Below are 24,538 nucleotides of genomic sequence, written 5' to 3' on the forward strand. Positions count from 1 at the left end.
CGCGCGCACCTCCCCAAACCTTTGGAGAGGTGCACGCGTACCTCCGCGCGAACGGGCCGCGGCGTCGTTCTTTGAGGAAGCTGCCACGGCCCGTCTGCAAAGCTGCCGAAAGCGGCAGCTTTGCAGATGGGCCAAGGCAGCTTCCTGAAAGAGCGACGCCGCGGCCCATTCCGAGAGGTGCGCACGCACCTCCCCGAATGGGCGGAGCTGCGCGCGCACCTCCCCAAACCTTTGGAGAGGTGCGCGCGTACCTCCGAGCGAACGGGCCGCGGCGTCGTTCTTTGAGGACGCTGCCGCGGCCCGTCTGCAAAGCTGCCGAGATGGGCCAAGGCAGCTTCCTGAAAGAGCGACGACGCGGCCCGTTCCGAGAGGTGCGCGCGCACCTCCCCGAATGGGCGGAGGTGCGCGCGCACCTCCCCAAACCTTTGGAGAGGTGCGCGCGTACCTCCGAGCGAACGGGCCGCGGCGTCGTTCTTTGAGGACGCTGCCGCGGCCCGTCTGCAAAGCTGCCGAAAGCGGCAGCTTTGCAGATGGGCCAAGGCAGCTTCCTGAAAGAGCGACGCCGCGGCCCGTTCCGAGAGGTGCGCACGCACCTCCCCGAATGGGCGGAGCTGCGCGCGCACCTCCCCAAACCTTTGGAGAGGTGCACGCGTACCTCCGCGCGAATGGGCCGCGGCGTCGTTCTTTGAGGAAGCTGCCACGGCCCGTCTGCAAAGCTGCCGAAAGCGGCAGCTTTGCAGATGGGCCAAGGCAGCTTCCTGAAAGAGCGACGCCGCGGCCCGTTCCGAGAGGTGCGCACGCACCTCCCCGAATGGGCGGAGCTGCGCGCGCACCTCCCCAAACCTTTGGAGAGGTGCGCGCGTACCTCCGAGCGAACGGGCCGCGGCCCGTCTGCAAAGCTGCCGAGATGGGCCAAGGCAGCTTCCTGAAAGAGCGACGACGCGGCCCGTTCCGAGAGGTGCGCGCGCACCTCCCCGAATGGGCGGAGGTGCGCGTGTACCTCCGTGCGAACGGGCTGCGGCGTCGCTCTTTGAGGAAGCTGCCGCGGCCCGTCTGCAAAGCTGCCGAAAGCGGCAGCTTTGCAGACGGGCCGTCGCCGTCGGGCAACCGGGAACCGGTTCCATCTCACTTTTTAAAAAAATGGCAACCGCGTGCGTCTGCGCATGCGCGTGCATGGACACGCGCACGCGGCTCCCAGTTTTTTTAATTTGTGATGGAACCGGTTCCCGGTGGCTCTTTTGCTTTTTTAGGTTGCCGACCCCTGAGATAGGGCATACATATTTATTTACTGTGTCCTTGTTTTACACAACTGTCCCTTGTAATAAAAAGTATAAGTTAAGTTACATTGAATTACTGTGTAATTTTTGTGCTGTCAGTAGAATGAAACCTGCCTGACTGGAAATAACTTCATGCTTCATTAGTGCCTTTCTTTCTGTTGAAAGATGGCTTTACAATACAGCTGCAAGAGATTTGAGTTTAAATATGAGGTTAAAAGGTTATAGTTTTCAATTATATATATTATCTCTAATCACGGTGCTTTTGATGTTCTAACATTTTTTTTATTCATGAACAGTCCTAAAACACTGTGTTTAGAGAAATGCTAGGTCATATTAGCTCTGTTTGCAATCACCTTTGTAGAGCTTGGACTGCAGCAATGAATTATAAAGGGTATTTTTTGATTTATTGTTTCACTGATGCCTAATGCAGTGTACTTAAATATCTTATATTTTCTTAAGATTTTATATTGAAAATTAACCTTATATACAATATACGGTAGCAGTGAAGGTTGCAGTTAATGATGTTTGTGTGGTTCAAGTTTGGTCTGTGTCTGAAGAAAAAACTTGTTCATACTTGTTTGACTTGTGTTTGCAGTTCAAGTTAGAAGACTATAGGGATCGTCTGAAAAGGGGGGAAGTCCTTAATCAAGATCAGTTGGTAAGACTTCTGTTTTTATATCTGATTTTTACAGTTTTATAAACATTTTTATATCCATTCTTGATCAGTTAAATGGCACTTGGTGGGAATGCCACATGTGCATATAGCTAGCTAGCTAGACTAAATTCCTGCTTAACTTTAGAAACTGAGTGTATATAGGAAAATTCTTAAGGAATTTTTTAAGACTTAACAGAAAGTATTATAGGTTTTAATAAAATGAAATCAAGGTTGACACTAATGGGAATGAAAGGCTTCCAAGAAATGAGACATGCTCCTTTCAGTGAAAGTCTGTATGATTCAAGTTCCCCACCCCATTGATAATCTATAATTTACTTAACCTTGGCTTGTTGTATTCTAGTTGATAAAGGGATAAAGTAGTGGTACTGGGTTCAAACAATATGCTAAACGACAAATTCACCAACAACATTTTAACTTAATGTGTTTGTGCAAACCATAACTTAGACCACTTAAACACAAGAGCTGTGAACATTGTAAATAGAATGGATCTGCCTCATCTGCTCTTTATTTCCTGCAGCATTGTCTGAGTACCTTGTAGTATAACCAAATAATATGTTTCTGGGTGTTTCAGGAGATTTCAAAATTTAAGATACTTGAACAAATTTGGTTAATCTGTATGCATTAGCAAAATCAATTGCCGTGATCTTTTGAATAGTACAATAATGCAGACTTTTACAATGTGGGAGCCTTCAGTTGTATTGGGCTCCTAAAGTTCCTCAGATAGAACAGCAAAAAGTAATAAAATGTGATGACATTTGGAGGATTCCGTGGGTGTGGGGGGACAGAATTAATGTTTTGGTAAGAGGAAACTTGTGCTAAAGGTTTTTTGAGTGGCATTTGAAATACTTTAAATGATTTTAGAAGAAATGATATGGTAGATCATACTTGCTCATGTAATTCATGGAAATAAAAACACTGTGATATCTTAAAGTATATTCTCTTAAACATATTATATAGTTGATATTTTCTTAATTCTTTACAATGCAGGGGTATCCTACTTGCGTGTGGTCCTGGACAGCTTGTAATGCAGCCACACACAATAATATAAAAAAGGGAATGTTATTTATATTAATTATGTTATACAATTTATAAGTGATCCAAAACAATCTTCTTCAATCAATATGGCCTAGACTAGCCAAAATATTGGACAACATGTTTAGAATTTAATTTTTCTTTTACAAGGTTTCTATTTAAATAGTTGGAACTTGATGCCAACTAGGCCATGCAGAGTCTATTTTGAATTCATAATAGTGATATTGGCAACAAAGAGATTGAATAATTTAAACTTTTGTTTCATGTACTATGGCATAATGAAGAGTAGTGGCTGATCTAGAACTGAGGTATAAAGATGAATTAAAAAGTTTGGGTTAGTATTTCTTGGGATTGTATTTGCTTATTGCTAAAATTACAAAAGTATATTTTAATAGCAATGATCCAATTTAGACATGCAAACCAATTTGCATTATTCCAGGTTCATGTTGTGGAAATTACTATTATTAAGTTAAATATTTAAATATCTTCTATTTTAAGCCATTATGAGGCAATGTAGAAATTGGTAAGTAAAAACACAGAAAAGTTATAACGCATAAGGGCGGAATAAAGAAATAAATTAGAATTGCTGCTGTAATAATCATGTGTTGTTCAATATAAAAAGGGAGGAAATCAATACTCTGATGCATTTAAGGGACCCCTTCGAAATATCTACCACTGTACAAATAGAAATAATTATTTTAAACTGCATTATAGTCCATTGAAAAGAGGGTAATTAATTTTTAATACTTCTTTGTTTCAGTTAACAACATTTTATTATAAAGTTATTTAGAAATTTTGTATGTGGTGTATAATCTTTGCTGTGTTTACAACAAATCTATTTTCATGTGAGCATCTCTCAACAATCCCTTATTTAAATACTCAAAAATGTCAATAATTCTTAAAATGTTGCTTAAACCTCATTAAGACAATGATTATTGCTTATTTAAGTTTATTTTTATAAAAGTAAGCCAAAGTCATCTTTCAAGTTAAAAATGTCATAACTGCTGGGGAGGGGGCTTTCAACACTTTAACATGATGTGGAAATTTTATTGATCAAAAAAATTCATGTTTTAAAAAATAAATCTTGCCCAAATCAAAATGCAAAGATCAGTATTATTGATCAGTATGAAAAATAGAATGTTTGCTTAAAATTAGCCAGAATGCTGTATAAGCAAATAAATCCTGACCAAATATCTTAATATTGGTTGATTTTTCACATGTTTCACTTTACGAGTGTAAGCCTGGGGCAGAAAACATTTTGTTTTACTATGCACTTTGAATAGTAAAATCAAGTTAGTGTTTTAATCCACCCAAAGCATACCATACATTTATTTGAGGAGCCTCAAGACTCATCTCAATAAACCTAGATGCATTTTTAAATGAATAAAAACTATGACTAATTGCAGGAAGCTGTTGAAAAATATGAAGAAGTCATACATAACTTGGAGTTTGCTAAAGAACTTCAGAAGACATTTTCTGGACTAAGTCAAGAAGTGAGTAGAGAGACCATATAATTGTGTAGAAATAGATAATTAAGTTGATTCATTAGAAAATGTGTGAGGAATTGAATAGATTTTTTCCCCGTTGCTAAGATATCCATAGACTTGAATTATGCCTCTTCCATGGCAGAGAAACTGCTTCTGACCAGTCATGATACGTAGGATGTTGTACTGTACAAGTAGTCCTCAACTTACAGTGGTTCATTTAGTGATCGTTCAAAGTTACAATGGCATTGAAAAATGTGACTTATGACCACTTTTCACAGTTACAACCTTTGCAGCATCCTATGATCATGTGATCAAAATTCAGATGTTTGGCAACTGTGTCCCAAGGTCATATGATTACCTTTTGCGACCTCCTGACAAGCAAAGTCAATGGGGAAGCCAGATTCACTTAACAACTGTGTTACTAACTTATCAACTGCAGTGATTCACTTTACAATGATAACTGTAAAATGGGGTTAAACTCACTTAACAAATGTCTCATTTAACATAAATTTGGGCTTCAATTGTGGTTGTAAGTCAAGGATTACCTTTATCTACAAACAGTCGAAACGTACATAATATATGGCCCGTATCGCTTTGATATAGGATATTATTCTGATAATTAAATTTCTTGCATTTTAGGCATTGGTGTTTGTAAAAGCTTGCAATATGGAACTTGGGAAGTTCCTCATAAATGTGATTAAAATAGTCATTGACTGAAGGTATTTTTCTGAGCTTCAGTCTGTCCATTGTTTAGACCATTTATGAACCCACTGCCAATCTCTTCCTCACATTGATACAGCTATTAAAAGCACAGCGGAAAGCGCAACGAAGGGAAACGTTAATGAAGCTTGAAGCAGAGAAGAAAAAGCTCCGCACAATACTGCAGGTCCAGTATGTGCTGCAGAATTTCACTCAAGAGCATGTGCAGAAAGACTTCAGAAGTGGCTTGAATGGTGCAATATACTTGCCTTCTAAAGAATTAGATTACCTCATTAAGTTTGCAAAATTGACATGTTCAGGAAGAAATGAAACTGTTAGGTAACTTTTCTTACTTTACCTTTAAATCAAATAAACCCTCCAATAGCATACTGAAAATTCGGTTTTAAACTATTGGTGGTTTGTCTTGTTGCTAGAATCAGTTTTGGGGAACCCCTTCCGGATGTAGTCCATGACATAGTTGTTTCCTTGTCAAAGAGAAATGAAATGTTGTTTCCTTTGTGTATTTTTTTGCCTCACTTCTCCTTCTGTGTGACATAACTGCATTAAGCAAGAAAAGTGGTTATTTGCACTTAGCTTTGGAGTATAACAGCATCACCTTGAGCAACAGGTAGATTTTAGTGGGCAGTGGGTTTGGATTAACTTAACCTTTTAAACCTGTATGAGGACAACCTGCGTAATTCTGGTATAATACATACCTTAAGACTACACAGGGTGGCCATATGCACTCAGTTGCCTTGACAAGGAAATTTCATACAGTACCAAATTAAACAAATTTATTTTAACAATATGTGGTCTTATGACCAGTTTGGGACTTATCAGTATATTGTTTTGTTACACTTAGGTGCTATTTTGACCTATTCAGTCTAGAACTATGTGATATAACATGTTTCAATCACATTCATATTCAAGAAATTCAGATTGATGTGCCTAGTTTTACAGAAATATGAGCATGACTTTCCTATTAAAATGTATTTTGAAGATATTCCTTAAAATGTAGCATTTCAGGCTCAATGAAATTCTTAGATTGGAATATATAAATGATTTTTTTTATCATATTGTCATCAAATACAAAACCAGAATTTCAGGCAAAAATGTATTATTTCTAAGTATTCTGAAAAAATGTAGCCTTGTTTTAGTTCTTACTGAAGTGGCAGCAAATTTACTAAAATCAGGAAATTGGATTGGTGTATTTAGCTAGTATGAAGTATATGGAAATTTTTTCAATTGCCTCCTTAGTTCGAACTTTACTAAGAAAAAGCCTGTTGCCAGCTAACATAGTTTGCAATAAATACCAAGCCAACCTAATAGTTAAAACTTACTTGTGAACTAATTTTTTGAAAACTTTGTTTCTTTCTTTTTGCTTTAAGCGTTGAAGACCAAATGGAGCAATCATCACTTTGTTTCTGGGATCTGCTAGACGGCAGTGAAAAAGTAGTAGTTGGGACAACCTGTGAGTAGCTATTAATAAAAAGAGGATCTGTTGTTATAATGGGATCTGGTTTTAGAGCTGTAACTATTTAAGGCAGGGGTGTCAAAACTGTTGGCCCATGGGCCGGACGCGTCACGCGGAAGCTGTGCCCACCCCATTGCCGGTAATGGCAAAACAGTTCTGATATGTTGCGTGGTGTCACGTGACATCACGAGTTTGACATGTCTGATTTAAAATGCAAAACAGATAAATATTATTCCAGCCCTTAAGCCATTTCTGCATTGCTTGGTCTTTCCGTTGTCTCTGAAATTGAATGTTTCCAGAGTTAAAAATGTTGATCACTAGGGCAGTGTTTTTCAACCACTGTTCCGCGGCACACTAGTGTGCCGCGAGATGTTGCCTGGTGTGCTGTGGGAAAAATTGAAAAGTAATTATAAAATACTTTCTTTGTGTTTATTTGATTCCTATTCAAGAGAATTACTTTATATATAGTCAATATAGGCACAGAGTTAAATTTTTTAACATTTTCTAATGGTGGAGTGCCTCGTGATTTTTTTCATGAAACAAGTGTGCCTTTACCCAAAAAAGGTTGAAAAACACTGCACTAGGGCAAGGGTTTTAATCAGACATAAAAGAGAGGATTGGATTAAAATTGTAGGATTCAGTAGTGTAGTATCAGTAGTAGTACCTGTGGTTTATATCAATTTTAACACCTATACTTTGTGTGGTAGATAGGACAATTAATTTGTGAAGCAATTTGAGCTTGATACCCTTGTGTTAAGCTATATTTTCTTGAGAACATGGTCATGGGATGTATAAGGGTCTTCTTCGTTAATTTATGTTCTCATTTGGCTTAACACTGAATTCCACATTTTGTCAAGCTGTAATGTGATTTATTTGCTTTTTGCTTAGCATATGAAAATCTACCCATTATTGGAAACTGAGTCATGGCTTATTCAGCAAAGCATGATTTGAAATCCTGGCTTAGCATTGTCTGTATATAGGGTGTGAGAGTTTCCAGTAATGGGTATACTGCTACCGGGGAAATCCTGCTTTTTAGGTAACTGCAAAATACTAGTCACCAACATAATTTTTTTTTTAATGAGTGGCTTCTGCTAGCCACAGTTTCAAAATTCTTTAGGAATATCACTCAATATTGAATACCTTTCCTTTTAGATAAGCATCTGAAGGATTTGTTATCAAAATTGATAGATTCTGGATATTTTGAAAACATTCCTGACCCTTGCAACAAACCGGAGAAAGAGGAATTGAAAGAGGAAAAGCCTGAAAAACCCAGACAGTTATCAAAACCAGAGTCTGTCAGTGAAATTGGTAATGTATACATTTAAATCTTAAATTACATGATTGATCTTGTCTGGACAGAAATTCTCAAGATGTGGTATTTGTGAAGTCATCATGAGTCCCATTTGACTCAAAGGAGACACCACAGAAAAACCAATAACTTATTTCTAGCCTATAACCTTTTGTAAAAATTCATATGAGGGACATCTGCAGGAGTATGTCTTTGTTAATAAAAACAGAGATATAGGTTGCATCCTTTGCACATAATACATTTGTAATTCAAATTAAAGCGCTTTAATCATACTATATTCATTTAGTTTGAATTGTACTAAATTTCAAGTTGAAATTAGTTTAATTGTTTTGAGGCTGGTAACTTAGTTTCTTACCTAATAAAGGTTTCTGATTTGGCCATTTGCAGGAAGATGGGCTACATTTCCAGGCAAAAGTGCTAACATATTTCTTGAAATAACTTGTTGTTAGCTGCAAAGTCGTGTCCGACCCATCGTGACCCTATGGACAATGTTCCTCCAGGCCTTCCTGTCCTCTACCATCTTCTGGAGTCCATTTAAGCTCACGCCTACTGCTTCAGTGACTCCATCCAGCCACCTCATTCTCTGTCGTCCCCTTTTTCTCTTGCCCTCAATCTTTCCCAGCATTAGGCTCTTCTCCTGTGAGTCCTTCCTTCTCATTAGGTGAAATAACTTACAACCATCCAAAATAGGCCAGTGTGGTATGTAATTTTTTGGCGTAGATTGGTTCTTTGAGGATTTTTAAATCTTCAAAAGCTCTTGTAAAGCTAGAAATGTACATGATAAATTTTAGACACCTAGGATTTGCAAATATCCCAGAAGTTGTTAGATTAGGTTAATTTTCAAATGTTATTTTTCTTCCCATTATTATTAGCAAATATCTTCTGGTTTATCAGTACTTTTCAGCCATGCAGAGCTTAAGTTCTCTAGATTGATAGAAAATTCCACGAATACTATGCAGCAGGAATGATCAGGATTTTTTCATGATTTCTTTCTGTTTTTATTTTGTAAGGTAAGCTATTCTGTCATGTGGCCCCTAATTAATAATAACAATAATACATCCTGCAATAATACCTTTAAAACCATCAAACATTTGCCTGTTAATCCCTAGGATATCAGCTCCTTGGGAAAGACTCAATAGATGGATAATAATAAGTCTAAACATCTGGCAACTGTGCCACAAACCATGATTTTATTTACTTTTCAACTGAGAGTTTACTTCTTGGAAACAAATTTGCGATAGATGAGTCACTGCTACTTTTGCTACTGCTATAATTTGGGACTAAAACTGCTTGGCCTGTTGATCATGCAGTTTGATTTTCTTTTCCAATTAGGTACATAATTAATAACTAAGTAATTAACAATGCAGGAGTCTTGGAGTAAGGAAATTAGGACCTTGTTCTTTGAAAAGCCCATCTGTGTATGGTAGGATTCACTGCAACAGTTTTAATAGCATTTTTAATAACACAGACAAGTTTCTAGAACCAAATTAAAGGGAGAAATAAGGCATTCTTTATAATATAAAAGAGAACATATATATTTAGAAATTACGCAGTGGGGATTGCAATAAGGTATGTCGATCGAAAATGTAAAACTTCAGAGAATGAGTCAAAACCTGTTTCCAGTGTACCATATCAAATGTGCTCTCTAATACTTGCCGGATGATATCTATTGAGTTAAAACAATTTATCAAATAAAAGCCTAATACTATTGTAACCAATATGTATAAAAGTTCTTAAGGTATCTCTCCTAATTAAATTGGGTTAGCACATCTTTTCAATGCTGACTGGTTTTGAGAGTAATTTAATTAATCTGAAAAAAATCCACTATCTCCTGTGTGCGTAATAACGTTTTCGTTCCATAAAGATGAATTGTAAGATAGGGATATAAGCTTCACAGATGTGTGGTCTGTTGTTATGGCATGGCTAAACACAGGTTTAAGTGTTTTAAGCAACAGAAACGCCCAGAATAACTTTAGGCCAGTTACAAGATATATATGTTAGGATGAAATTGAAGGAGGAAAAGTTGTGGAAGTTGTTGTCAATTCCTACCGATAGAATATGGTCACAATTTAATAATGATTGCATTGTTTACCTATGATCATTTATTTTAGGTTTTGTGAGGAACATAGCAATCACAAAACGTTGGTGGGAATCTGCACAAAACACAATAAGCCTACCGTGCTTCCCTGAAAAATAAGACCTACCCCGAAAATAAGACCTAACTTGATTTTTTTCGGGTGGGCCTAATATAAGCCCTATCTCCTAAATAAGCCCTAGGTTATACCCCGTCGACCTGTCCACCTCTTTCCTTTTACTCTCCTTCCGAGTCAGGCTGATGGCACTTTTGGCCACTTAGCCCCCTTCACAGCTCTGCCCACAAAGCCACTGAAGCGCCAGGTGGAGTCGGGGAGGGTGCTGAAGCGAGTGGGCAATCCTGCCTGCAGCGCCCATGCTGGCCGCTCGTTCCTTGCCAGAGCTGGAATGCTGCTGTGTTTCAGTAGATGCCAGCCTTCCCTTGGGCGGGCCTGGGCAGCTGCTGGAGAGAGATGGGCCCATTTCAGTACCTGGTGCCCTTGGGGAGTTTGCCTTGCCACCTGCTTTCCAGCTCCGTCCCATTTCTCCGCTGCTGCATGCAGGGTAACAAAAGAAGTTTGTGGGACTTAAAAAAAAAAGTTCAATCAGACCTTCCAACTTCTTGCAAAAAAAAAAAAAGATCTTACGAAGTTGGAAAGTCTGATTGAATTATTTTTTTTTTGTTTAGTCCCACAAACTTCATTTGTTTCCCTGCATGTACTGGTGGAGAAACGCGATGGAGAAACTCGACAGAGCTGGAAATCACGTTAGCGAAGAAATGCTTGAGGGAAGCGAGAGCATCTGGGCGGTGATGTGGCAAGCACTCCAGCTCTACGGTGGCGGACAAATGCGATGGAATTGGAAAGCAGGTGGCATGTGGTGCAGATTGGGGGTAATCTGCCAAGCCTCATGGCAGCGGCAGTGGTACGCAGGATGCCGTGAGTGGCCGAAAGTGACAGCAGTACAAGTAGGGCGGCATGGGAGGTCTGGCTACGGGACCCTGTGGCATGGTAAGCAGGGCGCATAGGGCAGATCCCCCCTCCCCTGCCAAGCCTCATGGCAGCGGCACCATCAGCCGCGAGTGAGTGAATGCTGCCCAGAACGAGTAGGGCGACTGACCTGTGGGCCGCCGCCATGAGGTCTATGTGTGTGGAAAAATAAGGCATCCCCTGAAAATAAGACCTAGTGCCTGATTTGGAGGCAAAAAAAATAAGACTGGGTCTTATTTTTGGGGAAACCCAGTATGTTCAAATCTGCAGAACTTGTTTTGTCAACTTTTGCCCTATTAGAAATTTACTGAAACATGCATTTTGACCAAGGTTGCCCCAAACCTATGTCTACAATGGTAACAATGTGTGTGCTTTGTACTGAGATAAATGAAATGTTGCACACTGCTAACATGGAGTAGAAAACAGAATCGTGGTTGAAGCCATTCAGTCCAAAATTTGAGTCTGGGTTCATACCTTGTCTTAATCTGTAGTGTATTGATTTTAGTTTAATACAAATGAGCCAAATGTGTCTTCATCAAATTATTGTTAACAAACTATAATATATTGTGTTAATTAACTTCACACAATTAATTAAAGTTGCTTTTTTTTCTTTCCAGAATCTCAAAGGCAGCATGTTCAATCTGAAATACAACCTCAAGAAGTAAGTCCACCGTATTATCTATTATACTTTTACAAGTAGCTTTTAGTATTACTTTATAAGGTTTGCGTAATACAAGATCTCTTCATCTCTCCTTGAAGAATTTTTAATTATTCACTTCAACTTGTGTTTCCTTTCTGCCTTCTGGTAGACTTCTAGGAGCAAGGTCAAAAATTGAAAATGTCTATTTCTATTATTTGAAAACGTACCAGGGCATCATAAATCAGTGTTTGGTAATTCTGAAGAATCCTAAGTTTTTCTGAGGCACATCACAAGATTACAATTGTCCACGACATAAACTGGTACCAAAAATGTCTGTAAAATTATACTTATCAGAAATCCACACCAGCAAAAAAAACCCCTCAAATGAGCCATAAAGCAAGGTCTAATAAAAGTAGAATACAATATAAAATCAAAGTTCTGATCTGCTCTAAATTACTTAACTACATCTGTGAGGCTTGGATTCCTGCCTAGGTCTTACAGTGTGTTTGCATTCTTCCTCATAGCTAACTACTACTTCTGGGAAGATTCAAATGATTTTTTTCAAGCAAACCTTTTCCTTGTTATTTAACTGGGGATGAGAAGAGTCACGTTTACTTCTATGTTAACTGCCTTCTTGGGTTTTCTTATTGGATAAAAGTATTAGAAAAAAGGGACGTGATGACTCAGTGGGTTAGGACGCTGAGCTTGTTGATCAGAAGGTCGGCAGTTTGGTGGGTCGAATCCCAAGTGCCGTGTAGCAGAGTGAGCGCCTGTTACTCATCCCAGCTTCTGCCAACCTAGCAGTTTGAAAGCACATAAAAATGCAAGTAGAAAAATAGGGACCACTACAGTGGGAAGGTAACAGCGTTCCGTGCGCCTTTGGCGTCTAGTCATGCCGGCCACATGACCACGGAGACATCCTCGGACAAGCGCTGGCTCTTTGGCTTTGAAACGGAGATGAGCACCGGTCCCTAGAGTTGGAAACGACTAGCACGCATGTGCGGGGGAACCTTTACCTTATTAGGAAACAGGTCAGTTGTTGTGAATTCTGATTTAACAGAGAAACCTGCCTGCCCGAGGTCATGTCTAGCAATTGGATTTACTAGGCCTTGCGGTGCGCGCGCACCTCTTCCAATGGGCAGTGGTGCGCGCGCACCTCTCCAAATGGAGAGTGGCACCGCCCGTTTGGAGAGGTGTGCGCGCACCTCCCCGAATGGGCGGAGGTGCGCGCGCACCTCCCCAAACCTTTGGAGAGGTGCGCGCGTACCTCCGCGCGAATGGGCAGCGGTGCCGCTCTTTGAGGAAGCTGCCGCGGCCCGTCTGCGAAGCTGCCGAAAGCGGCAGCTTCGCAGACGGGCCGCGGCAGCTTCCTCAAAGAGCGGCGCCCCTGCCCATTCCAAGAGGAGCGCGCGCACCTCTCCGAATGACCAGAGGTGCGCGCGCACCTCCCCAAACCTTTGGGGAGGTGCGCGCGTACCTCCGCGCGAATGGGCAGCGGTGCCGCTCTTTCAGGAAGCTGCCGCGGCCCGTCTGCGAAGCTGCCGAAAGCGGCAGCTTCGCAGACGGGCCGCAGCAGCTTCCTCAAAGAGCGGCGCCCCTGCCCATTGCGAGAGGTGCGCGCGCACCTCTCCGAACGACCGGAGTTGCGCGCGCACCTCCCCAAACCTTTGGGGAGGTGCGCGCGTACCTCCGCGCGAACGGGCAGCGGTGCCGCTCTTTGAGGAAGCTGCCGCTTTCGGCAGCTTCCTCAGAGCGGCGCCGCTGCCCCTTCGCACGGAGGTACGCGCGCACCTCCCCAAAGGTTTGGGGAGGTACGCGCGCACCTCCCCAAAGGTTTGGGGAGGTGCGCGCGCAACTCCGGTCGTTCGGAGAGGTGCGCGCGCACCTCTTGGAATGGGCAGGGGCGCCGCTCTTTGAGGAAGCTGCCACGGCCCGTCTGCCAAGCTGCCGAAAGCGGCAGCTTCGCAGACGGGCCGTGGCAGCTTCCTCAAAGAGCGGCACCGCTGCCCGTTCGCGCGGAGGTACGCGCGCACCTCCCGGAATGGGCAGGGGCGCCGCTCTTTGAGGAGGCTGCCGCGGCCCGTCTGCAAAGCTGCCGAAAGCGGCAGCTTTGCAGACGGGCCGTCGCCGTCGGGCAACCGGGAACCGGTTCCATCTCATTTTTTTAAAAATGGCAGCCGCGTGCGTCCGCGCATGCGCAAAAAACCTTTTTGCGCATGCGCGTGCATGGACACACGCACGCGGCTCCCACTTTTTTTAATTTGTGATGGAACCGGTTCCCAGTGGCTCTTTTCCTTTTTTAGGTTGCCGACCCCTGTACTAGGCTTTTAGGATATGCTGAAAAATCTGTTAATACAGCACTGTACTTATTCTAAATTATTGATCAGATGTTGGGTTTAACTGATCCTAATTAAAAGAAACTTGCATACGTTATTTAAGAAGCTAAAGCAGACAGTTCAACCTTAGTTTGTTCAAGTACATGATTTGACTGTAATCAGTAAAAGAAAAAATTAACCAATAGTTGGAGAAATCCAGCTCAATAGTTCTGAAAGAACAATATTTCGGATTAATATCCATTATACTTGCTGTATGCGATAACTGGACTGGAAATTGACTATAAAAACTGGCCAAACAAGTGACTTGGTTTTATTTATCTTCTCAGTATATAAACTAAGCAGGAATTAAGCTTTTATATTGTGATAGACTACATTAAATTTATAATTTTTGAGGTGACCAAAAGGAAGGTTTGCAAATAAAGTGGTTAAGGCACCAGGCTAGAAAGCAGAAGACCCATGAGTTCATGTCCCGCTTTAGCCATGAAAGCAAACTGGGTGACTTTTGGCCAGTCACACTCACTTAGCCCAACCCATCTCACAGAGTTGTTGTGGGGAAAATAGAAGGAGGAAGATATAGAACAGAACATAATAGAATAACAGTTGAAAGGGACCTTGGAGGTCCCCAATCCCTGATCTGTAGACTAGTACCGGGCCGCACAAACAAGCAGCCCTATCCGCAAGATGCAGGCAACACACAAAACCATGCACCCTCCAGTCCACGGAAAAACCTCTCTCCACGGAACCGGTCCCTGGTACCCAAAAGTTGGGGACCTCTGTTCTAGTCCAACCCCCTGCTTAGGCAGAAAACCCTATACCATTTCAGACAAATGGTTGTCCAATCTCTTCTTAAAAATTTCCAGTGTCTGAGCATTCACAAGTTCTGGAGGCAAGAATGCTAGATATGTTCGCCACCTTGAGTTATTTGTAAAAATAAGGCAGGATATAAATAAAGATGTTATAAAGGAAACATGTTTTATTTCTTTCATATGTTTCCTTGAATGTTTTTAAAACATTGATCAGTTCCTTTAACTTTATGCGGAAGAGGGAATCTAAATTGCCAAAAATAGGAATTTAAGGCTGAGCTTAATTTATGAAGGCATCAACTCTGAGCAGATATTTAAATTTAGCTATTTCTTAGAGATGCCATTATGGTGGGGTAGAAAACAAGCCAGTCTGAAAAACAAGCTTGTTAGTTGGCCATTTCTCATGAAGCAAATCATGATGATGGAATTAAAATCCCGTTCACTAATAAACAGTGTACAGGTAGGCACTGCTTCAGAGAGTTGGGAAATTCTTGAAGTAAGGTGTTATTTATTTCCCCTCCTTCCAGTTTCATATGTCTGTCACCTTTGCCAGCGAAAAAGGCAAAGGGTTAGACCAGTTGCAAAATATGACATTTGAAAAGTGGGGGCCCAACTGAAGTCTGCATGACTTGGCCTGGCAGGCTGACTTTGGCTCACAAAGAGACTAGGCATTTTCTGAACCTCCATTTCCTTATACCCCTAATTTTAGATTTTTAATAAGGAACAACTGAAGGGCTGAACAAATATACTAAGCATGCTTGATACATATTTTTCCTTTTGCAGACGGGCCACTCCTTGGTTCTGTATGGACACTTCCTCTTTTATCATTTGGGAGGCTATATCAGAAGTGGGCTTTGGGGAAGTGGTAGGGACAAATAATTATACGAGGGAATTGAAATACTAGAGTACAGAAAGATGAAGCCCCACATAACGTTTTTTCCTTGAAAGAATCCTCCCAAACTAGATTGGGGAAATATGCTTAAGAACATCTGATTTACCCCGTATATACTTGAGTATAAGCCGACTCGAGTATAAGCCGAGACCCCCAATTTTACCCCCAAAAACTGGAAAAAGTTCTTGACTCAAGTATAAGCCGAGGCTGGGATCCGCCGTTCTGCAAGCCTCTGCCGCCAGCAGAGGCTCGATCCGCCATTTTGCAAGCCTGAATACACAGGAATACCCTGTGTGGCCGCGGCTCTCGGGGAAGCCCTGGCTGTCCGCTTCCTCACTCCACGCTGCCATTCGGGGCCCGCGCGTTCCCCGGGCAAATCGCAGCGCTCAGCAGGCAAGGAAACACGCCCGCTCCAGTCGCCCCCCCTTCCCTCAGGAGACGCGAAGCAAGTGACCGCCCGGAGCTTACTGAGGACTTGCGCGCGGCCGAGGCTTCGGTGCTTCCAGGATCGCGTGCACCTCTCCCAAGCCGCCGCCGTCCGGAGACCTGCCGAGGTTTGGGGAGGTGCGCACGCACCTCCCCAAACTTCGGCAGGTCTCTGGACCTCCGTGCCCTGCCTGCCTGCTTCTTTCCGCTGCCTGGCTGCCCTACGATGTAACCCGCTTCATGATCGAGTGCGACGCCTGCAAGGACTGGTTTCACGGCAGGAAGGGGATCTCTGCCCTAGAGCGGGAGGGGGGAGGGAAAGGGGGGGGGAGGAAAGGCCCGATCGCTTTGTGTTACCTGCCGTGAAACCAGTCCTTGCAGGCGTCGCACTCGATCATGAAGCGGGTTACATCGTAGGGCAGCCAGGCAGCGGAAAGAAGCAGGCAGGCAGGGCGCGGAGGTCCGGAGACCTGCCGAGGTTTGGGGAGGTGCGGGCGCACCTCCCCAAACCTCCCCAAACTTCGGCAGGTCTCCGGACGGCGGTGGCTTGGGAGAGGTGCGCGCGATCCCGGAAGCACCAAAGCCTCGGCCGCGCACAAGTCCTCGGTAAGTTTTTTTGTTCACTGGAATATAAGCCGAAGTGGAATTTTTCAGCCCAAAAAGTGGGCTGAAAAATTCGGCTTATACTCAAGTATATACGGTAGGTCTATTGTTACATGATTTGATACTTTGATACTTGCTTCTCCTTTTAATTGCTAAACATACACTCTCAGATGCATAATGTTAAATAATAACCTCAGTGTAGTTTCTAAGAATGAGATGAACATCTGATTGACGCTGTACCAAAATACATACATTTAGTAATGCATTCTTCACTTGTCTATATACTCTGCTTAGTTCATTTCATCAACTGCAATTTGTTATAACAATTTGTGAGTAGTCCTAATAATACTATCTTATATGGGATTGAGACACTGCAGGATTATGGCAGTTTTAGATATCAATGACTTGCAAGTAGATGGCTTGCTTAAGAGGCAAATTGTTAATCTGTAGATTTATTAGATTTTTATCTTCTGCTGAACCCAAAACAGCTGGTTCTTAGGTGGGTTTCTATGCATGCTAGAATTAGAACAGCTTAATTTTGGATTGGAAAGTAGACTGTTTCCATAGTTACCAATGTTTTCACACACCTCCCTTGATAGCTTCCTGTCACCTCCCTTTATTATATATTTTTTAATTTATAAAATTAAAGGTGAAGCCAATTTGCTGCAAAGCGTTAGTTTTTAACATCTTTATAGGCATTTTTGGAAAAAGTATCCGTGACTATAATTCGTTGCTTTGCTTACTGTTCCCCCAAATGCAAAAGGAGAAGGCAGTATATTTTGGAGAGGGAGGGAGGAGAAGTTTGGGTGATTGACAGCAGCCTCTTCAGTTTGTCTCTTGGTAAGTGGATATGTTTTGACTGGATATACAGTATCCACTTCGGGATGAATAAGTCACTACGTGTTCCTGCAATGACTGCCATTTTATACCAATACCATGATGTGCTCTAAAATTTGGAAATGTCCTCATTGGCCCAAAGACATGCCCTTATTCCAATTCACAAACTAGAGATTGTATCATCTTTACTTGTTGCTTTAGCAGTTTTGATTGATGTCTATTGGCCTCTCAGATGACAACTTCTGTGCGTATTAATCGAGATTATGCTAAATTTTATGCTTTTCTACTGAAGTGTTTGGTTGTTGTTTTTTTGGTCTGTTCTACATAGTTTCTTAATAGGCGCTATTTGCCTGAAGCAGACTATGCTGTCAAGCCTGAAGGATCCAAACACTGGGAATTAGAACATGCTGCAAAAAGTGATCCCCCCAAATCCTGGGAAATGCTGGTTGATGTTGAGGACAAGGAACAGAAAAGGCAAAATCCAGTATCCATGAAATCATTGGAATCTGTAAACCAGGAAGGGAAGAAGCAGCTGGAACTTTCACAGCCTTGGGAATCTCCTCTTCAAGAAGTTGATGATCATAAGCAGGATGTTCCAAAGCCTTGGGTGGCCCCTGTTAGGGAAGAGCAGGCCTCTTCCAAACCCTGGGTAACAAAAGCGAAAGAGGAGCAGGAGCCAAAGCAAGAAGGTCCCAAGACTTGGATAACTAAAACTAAAGGAGGATTGGAACAAAACCAGGAAAAGCCCAAAATATGGGTGTCTCAAACTAGTAATAGGGAAACTTTGAAAAAAACAGAACCCCTGAAGCCTTGGGATGCACGTGTCCGAGACGAGATGGAACAAAACAAACAGCAAGCTGAAAAGCCATGGGTGGGGCATATAAGAGAAGAGGCTGAGCAAAAATCTCAGCCTCCAAAATCTTGGGAAACTTCTGAGAGATCACAGCAAGTGGCCCAGCAGCCATTACAGAATGCTCCTAAGATCTGGGGAGTTGGGAATCTTGTACCAAAGGAGCAGACTGAGCTAAAGAAGCTTGATGTGGAACTGAAAGAAGTGAGTTGGTATAAATGAGAGCATCCAAATTAGTGTGCTTTGCTCATATTATTTTGCTTACTGGAAAGTAATTGCTTCCAGAACTATTATCAGTTGAATAATGATCAATATACTATTGATAATTCGGTGGTTTTTCTATGTAGATTATAGCTAAAAAGAAGGAACCTTGACATTTCATACTGTATTAGTCTTCCAATGCCCCTAATAACAGAGCTGCCCCGAATACTATTTTTATTTTAAATGTAACAGCAAAATCAAAATAAGCTGATTTTATGTCTGTTGATGTGCATTGAAATTAGAACTTTTACTCTATTAAAGGTAATCCCCGAGTTACGAGCGTTCCTTTAGCGAACGGTCAAAGTTACGTTATAAGCGTCCCCTGGCGTCTATGAAAAAGCTCTGAAATTATGAATGTTGCCACACCATGGTAGTCGTTCACTCTTACGTACGACTGCTGTGGGGGACGCTTCAGCGGGGCTCTGAAGGTCTGCTCTGGGCCTCAGAGGTCTTTTTTGGGCTGCTGCTGCCCGGAAAGGATGCTGGGGGACACTTCAGTGGGGCTCTGTAGGCCCCCAGGGCAATTGTGAGCCCCCAGGGGAGGGAACAGGTATTTCAGTGGGTCAGGGGAGGCATTGGGTGGTCTGAAGATGGGTTGTTCCATAACTAGGCCCCCAATGGCCTTCCCCCACCCTGAGCTACCTGATATTCACTTAATGAGCCGCGTATTCGCCCACACATGAAATTAGTGAATGCGTGGGTGAAAGCTGGGAGTGAATGGCGTTCAAGATACAAGATTCACTCCAAATCCTCGAGTTACGAATGGAATGGGCAGGCTCCATTGCATTTGTAAGTTGAGGACTACCTTTATACGTTTGGTCAAATATTTTAGCGTGCTTTTAAATTTAGAGACAAGAATGCAGATCAAAGCTTGAATCAGATGTGAAAAAAGTGGGTAAAGTAAAAATATATGGTGATGGAGTTTGTAAAAGTAAACTAATCTTGCACGGTGTTCCATGACACTGTTTTCTTTGTGCATTTTCATGAAAGTTGTTGAAATAAGAGGTAGAAATAGGGCATCTTATGTAAAAACAAAAATATTGAGGTTCACAAAATAATGCAAACCCTTGACATACATCAGTTTTTAGCAGAAGGAAACCTTGGCTTTCAAAATTTGTTGCCGAATTGGGTTCTAGTAAATATATTTTATTTTATTTTATTGGCTTCCATAGGATGGAAAGACAGGTGGAGTAAATGAACACAGCATTGATGCATCAAAGAAAAAAGGGAGCTTTCAGTCAATTGGAGACTCATGTAAATTACCAAGGAATATCCAAAACATCATGCAGGTGTGCTACCCAGATTATTACAATATTTTGGAATATTTAAAATATTTCTATGAGTATATGCTATATTTCTGCATAAAATGCAAATTTTGCTTTAGCCTTTTTAAGAAAGTAACCAATGTCGTAGAAAGAGAAGAACCAACTGTACGGTGATGTTCCCCACATTTGAGCCTCAAAGTAACTGGCAGAGCCAGGTCTTTAGGCTCTTCCAGAAGGTCAGGAGGGTCAGAGCCTTTAAATAATTATATACTGCAGGTTCAAGTAGTTGACTAGATAAAAACTGTTGTATCAATTAACTTATTGCTTCTGAAACAACTTTAGTTATGCATATTATTCCTAGTCCTTGAGAATTTTGAGATATGAGCTCAAGTAGACAGACACTGAAGAACTTTTAAAAACTCATTTTAAAACAGTCAACAGTGGTTAGCTTCATATATTATGCTGAGCCTTAATCTGGTTTGTTTTGCTTTGACTTATTACTGTATGAACTCGGTAATAGCCTATAGTAATTGTGTGAACTCAGTAATAGCCTATATTAGGACTTGACTTATCTTGTAGAGTAAAAGCAGCAAAATGGTTTTGCTTTTCTATCTACGGTAGCTGGCCAGTGGCCCTCTTGGCTGGTCAGCTTCTTCCTAGATAAGGAAGAGCCTAAGAACTGAGTCATTGTGAGGGCTGTTTTAGGCTTCTAACAGATAAAATGGCTCAGATTTGCTTGTTTGGATTTTTAGCAGGGGTGTGGACATTTAGATTGCACTAAAGAGGAATGTAATGGCAAAGAGTTTAGAAAGTCTTGATTTAAGCAATCTGAAAAGAGCCAAGTACTCTGTGCAATTAATTATATGCTCTTCCTCCTTGCTTGCCTTTTTCTGTCGTGTTAGGTAGCTAAGCCTGTGCACCAAACAGCTGCAGAGTTTTGCTCTACTTCTAGCCTTCCAAAGGATCCAATACTCAGAAGGGAAAAATTGCAAGATTTGATAACTCAGATTCAGGGGACTTACAACTTCATGCAGGTAGATTTATTGGTTAATATAATAGAATTGGAACTACTGGGAATTGATGATGAACCTGAAAAGATAGGAATATAAGGGAAGAATGACTTCAGTAACAAACTTTTGAGGCCTTATCTATCTGTGAATACATCAAATATACAATAAGGCAGATTGTGGAAATTTTCCAACTCTCACAGATACTGGCCCTCCTGCAATGTCAATGACCTTGAAAAGGTGGATTATATTTTTTTGCATTGTGAATTTTTGGCAGGATGTTACCTGGCCTATTTTAAAGTCAAGAGCAGGGAGAAATATCTCAATATGTTAAAATTTTGCTTATAAATTAGGATCCTACAAAATATAGTGGCAGTAGTCAGCTTTATGGCCATAAAAACAATACGTGCAATGGACATTAATTAATCTTAAATGTTTTATGTAATATTTACCAATTTATTTTGTGAAACTAATGCTACGCTTTTAGATTATATTTGTATTTTGCTGCTGGGGTCTTTTAGTTGTGTATATAAATATATACATACACACATGTATATTCAAAAGAGTAACACTTGTCTTTAAGGAATCGCTTCTGGATTTTGATAAACCTTCACAAAGTGCTGGCTGTTCATCACAAACCTCTTCTGTTGATTCTTCTGGTAATTCTATTTAATACATCTAAATAAATAAAGATACATATAAGGAGGTAAAACAATAAAATAAGAAATAACAAAGAGTTGCTTAGTATTTATATTCTAATTTTAAATATTTGACTATGTTTATGGCAAAGATATCTTATTTGACTAACTGACTTGGTGAATAAAAAGAGTTAACTTAATTTTGAATCTTTGTCCAAAATTTCTATTTCAACATTAATTGAAATGAAGAATGTATCAAAGCTGTATTTAAAGCTTGTAAGCCGCCCTGAGTCTTCGGAGAAGGGCGGGATAAATGGAATTAAAATAAATTAAAATAAATAAATTATATCAACATATTGAATAAATAATGTGTGTAAAAAATACTACAGTATTTTTTGTTTAATGAAACATTTGGAGATATCTCTTAATTTTGATTTCAAATTAAAAGACTTTAAAACTCCATCCTTGTCCCAACTAGCTATTGAGATGCAAATCAGTCATGTTAAATATAAATATATCTGTCAGCCTTTTAAATCTAAAAATGGTAATACTGTATTACCTAATACAGGATTATCCAACTGCATGCTTTCTTAATTTATTTGAAATAGTTATAACCATATTCTTATTTTTAGCTTCTAACGAACAACTTTCAAGCCAAAATGACTTCTCTGAACAATCAGTGCAGGTAAAATTGAAAGTTGTCATTTGTGAAGAAAGATGTCAACTTTTAAATATATTATTATATAGTTTATTTGATTCAAGATTTATTTCTACTTCTCTGTTGTGTGCCAGGGCTAAAATTACTCTTCTATGTCAGGGAAAAGTAATACTCCCTTGAAGGACAATAGGGGAAAAAACTTGCTCTATCTGGATCCTTGCCACAGGTAGTCCTCAACTTACAGCAGTTTAGTTGACCATTCAGAGTTACAGCGGCACTGAAAAAAGTGACTTATGACCGTTTTTTACACTTAAGACCATTGGAGCATCCCCATGGTCACATGATCAAAATTCAGACACTTGGCAGCTGACTCGTACTTAATGACAGTTGCAGTGTCCCGGGGTCACATGATCCCCTTTTGCAACCTTCTGACAAGCAAAGTCAATAGGGAAGCCAGATTCACTTAACAATATGTTACTAACTTAACAACTGAAGTGATTCACTTATAAACTATGGCAACAAAGATTGTAAAATGGAGCAAAACTCTTTTAAACAACTGTCTCGCCTAGCAGCAGAAATTTTGGGCTCGATTGTGGTCATAAGTCGAGGACTAGCTGTATAACAACTAGTACCTCCAGCTTCTCCCTAGACCCAACTTCAGATACAGGGATTTGTATCTACCCATCTGCATAGCTGGGCGTTTAGTCATTACCAAAGTCTCTATATTATCTGTACTATCAGAGACAGTATGCCTGACTCCCAGTTGTTGGGAGAACGTGAGTAGAAAGATTACATTCCATTGTGTTTCATTTGTGGGCTTCAGTATAATGGCTATCAGAACACTATACTGAACTAAATCTGTCCTCGCTTAACAAATGTCTCACTTAGCAACTGAAACTTTGGATTCAATTGTGGCTGTAAGTCGAGGACTATCTGTATTTTCTCAGATTAGGATTAGGGTTTGTCCTCCTGTGAAAAATGTCTAATCTTCTAAACAAGTCTGATTCCAAAAGAGGCCTGAATAAGTGGAATTCAGATTTTTCTCCCAAAAAACACCTTTTCCTGTTTAATTCTATTTATAATATAGCACACCAGAGAGAAACTAAATTAGGCCTCCAGCATTCCATTGGGAAGATGGACAATTAGACATTTTTTAATTCTTCATTTAATCTAGTTATCAGGGATGGAATGTTTTCCATGATTAGGCAGAGCAAAAGTCATTCTTTCCAAAAAAGTTGCCTTCAGTTATCCACCATCTTATGCATAATTGAGGATAACATTGACAGAGGAAGAAAGGATGGCTTGCATAACAGTGTTCCACAGGCAGCCAAGTTTATCCTTGTCTGGCTTTCTCACAGTGATAAAATATAAACCTATGCTGAAACCCAAGATCTTCAGTTATCATTGCTATTATGGTTCATTGCATAGTCAGCCAGATGTTCAAACTGGAATTGGCATTTTTATCCAGCTATCAAGTCCTTCCTAAGGACCTGGGATGGTCAGATATTGATTTATTATTATTATTAGACAAATTTATATAGCCGCCCAACTCACACATAGGTGATTCCAGGTGGCTTACAACATTTAATTTTTTTTAAAAAAATCCATAGAATAATGTCTAAGTGAACATTTAATGATGAAGCAAATTTCATAATGTATTTCAAATTATACTTTTAAAGATCTCCTTTAATGGTGTTGTGTCAACTTTTATTGTCAGAGTGCTTCTCCCATGACCTTGCACGGATCAAACACTTCCTTAGTTTCTGATAACACGTTGTCTGGATCAGAAACAGAACTTCATTCACCACAAGTAAGACAACTTTACTAATTCCTCTCTTGTTTTTGACTCTCTTGATCCTAATTTATGTATTTCCCACCTTTAATCAGAGATTACTTTTGCAGATTTCTTGGTGTGAGTTCTGCAAATTTCCTGTTTCCTGAATATGATCTGATTAGAGTTTCCAGAATTCCCAGCCCATATAATTAAAGAAGGCGGGGGGGGGGGCGTGTTTCTAAGAGAAGTAAATGAAAATCCTTTTTGTGGTTCTTTTTGTCCTTAAAGGAGAAGCCCTCAGAGTATCTTATCATCTGTAATAAAAAAAACAACAGTTCACTAAACCAAACAGAACTCTTGTCTTTTTTTTCTCATTCTTTGCTTTTTTCCCCCCGTTATAAAATGTTCTTACTAGAAGTAGAACTAAATAGGATTGCTATTGTATTATTCAATGAATGGTTGATTAAGAAGCTTAGCTATTTACTAATTTGATCAGATACTGTGAGGATGCTGCGATGGTCATAAGTGTCAG

The 24,538-nt window shown here is 40.7% G+C and overlaps 1 protein-coding gene across 1 annotated transcript in view; it reads left to right on the top strand.

Moving 5' to 3' along the window:
• The window catches only part of CAPRIN2 (caprin family member 2), a 34,834-nt gene that overhangs the window by 1,043 nt on the left and 9,253 nt on the right, over positions 1–24,538 (top strand). Inside the window, exons 2-14 of the mRNA XM_081331842.1 lie at positions 1,873–1,935; positions 4,392–4,478; positions 5,272–5,510; positions 6,560–6,642; positions 7,798–7,953; positions 11,634–11,677; positions 17,882–18,607; positions 19,514–19,555; positions 19,837–19,953; positions 20,832–20,963; positions 21,520–21,595; positions 22,207–22,259; positions 23,950–24,042. Coding sequence (XP_081187968.1) covers positions 1,873–1,935; positions 4,392–4,478; positions 5,272–5,510; positions 6,560–6,642; positions 7,798–7,953; positions 11,634–11,677; positions 17,882–18,607; positions 19,514–19,555; positions 19,837–19,953; positions 20,832–20,963; positions 21,520–21,595; positions 22,207–22,259; positions 23,950–24,042 — 1,911 coding nt within the window. The remainder of the gene's footprint in view (positions 1–1,872; positions 1,936–4,391; positions 4,479–5,271; positions 5,511–6,559; positions 6,643–7,797; positions 7,954–11,633; positions 11,678–17,881; positions 18,608–19,513; positions 19,556–19,836; positions 19,954–20,831; positions 20,964–21,519; positions 21,596–22,206; positions 22,260–23,949; positions 24,043–24,538) is intronic.

This window comes from Vipera berus (genome assembly GCF_964194415.1).
Source record: "Vipera berus genome assembly, chromosome: 6".
NCBI lineage: Eukaryota > Metazoa > Chordata > Lepidosauria > Squamata > Viperidae > Vipera > Vipera berus.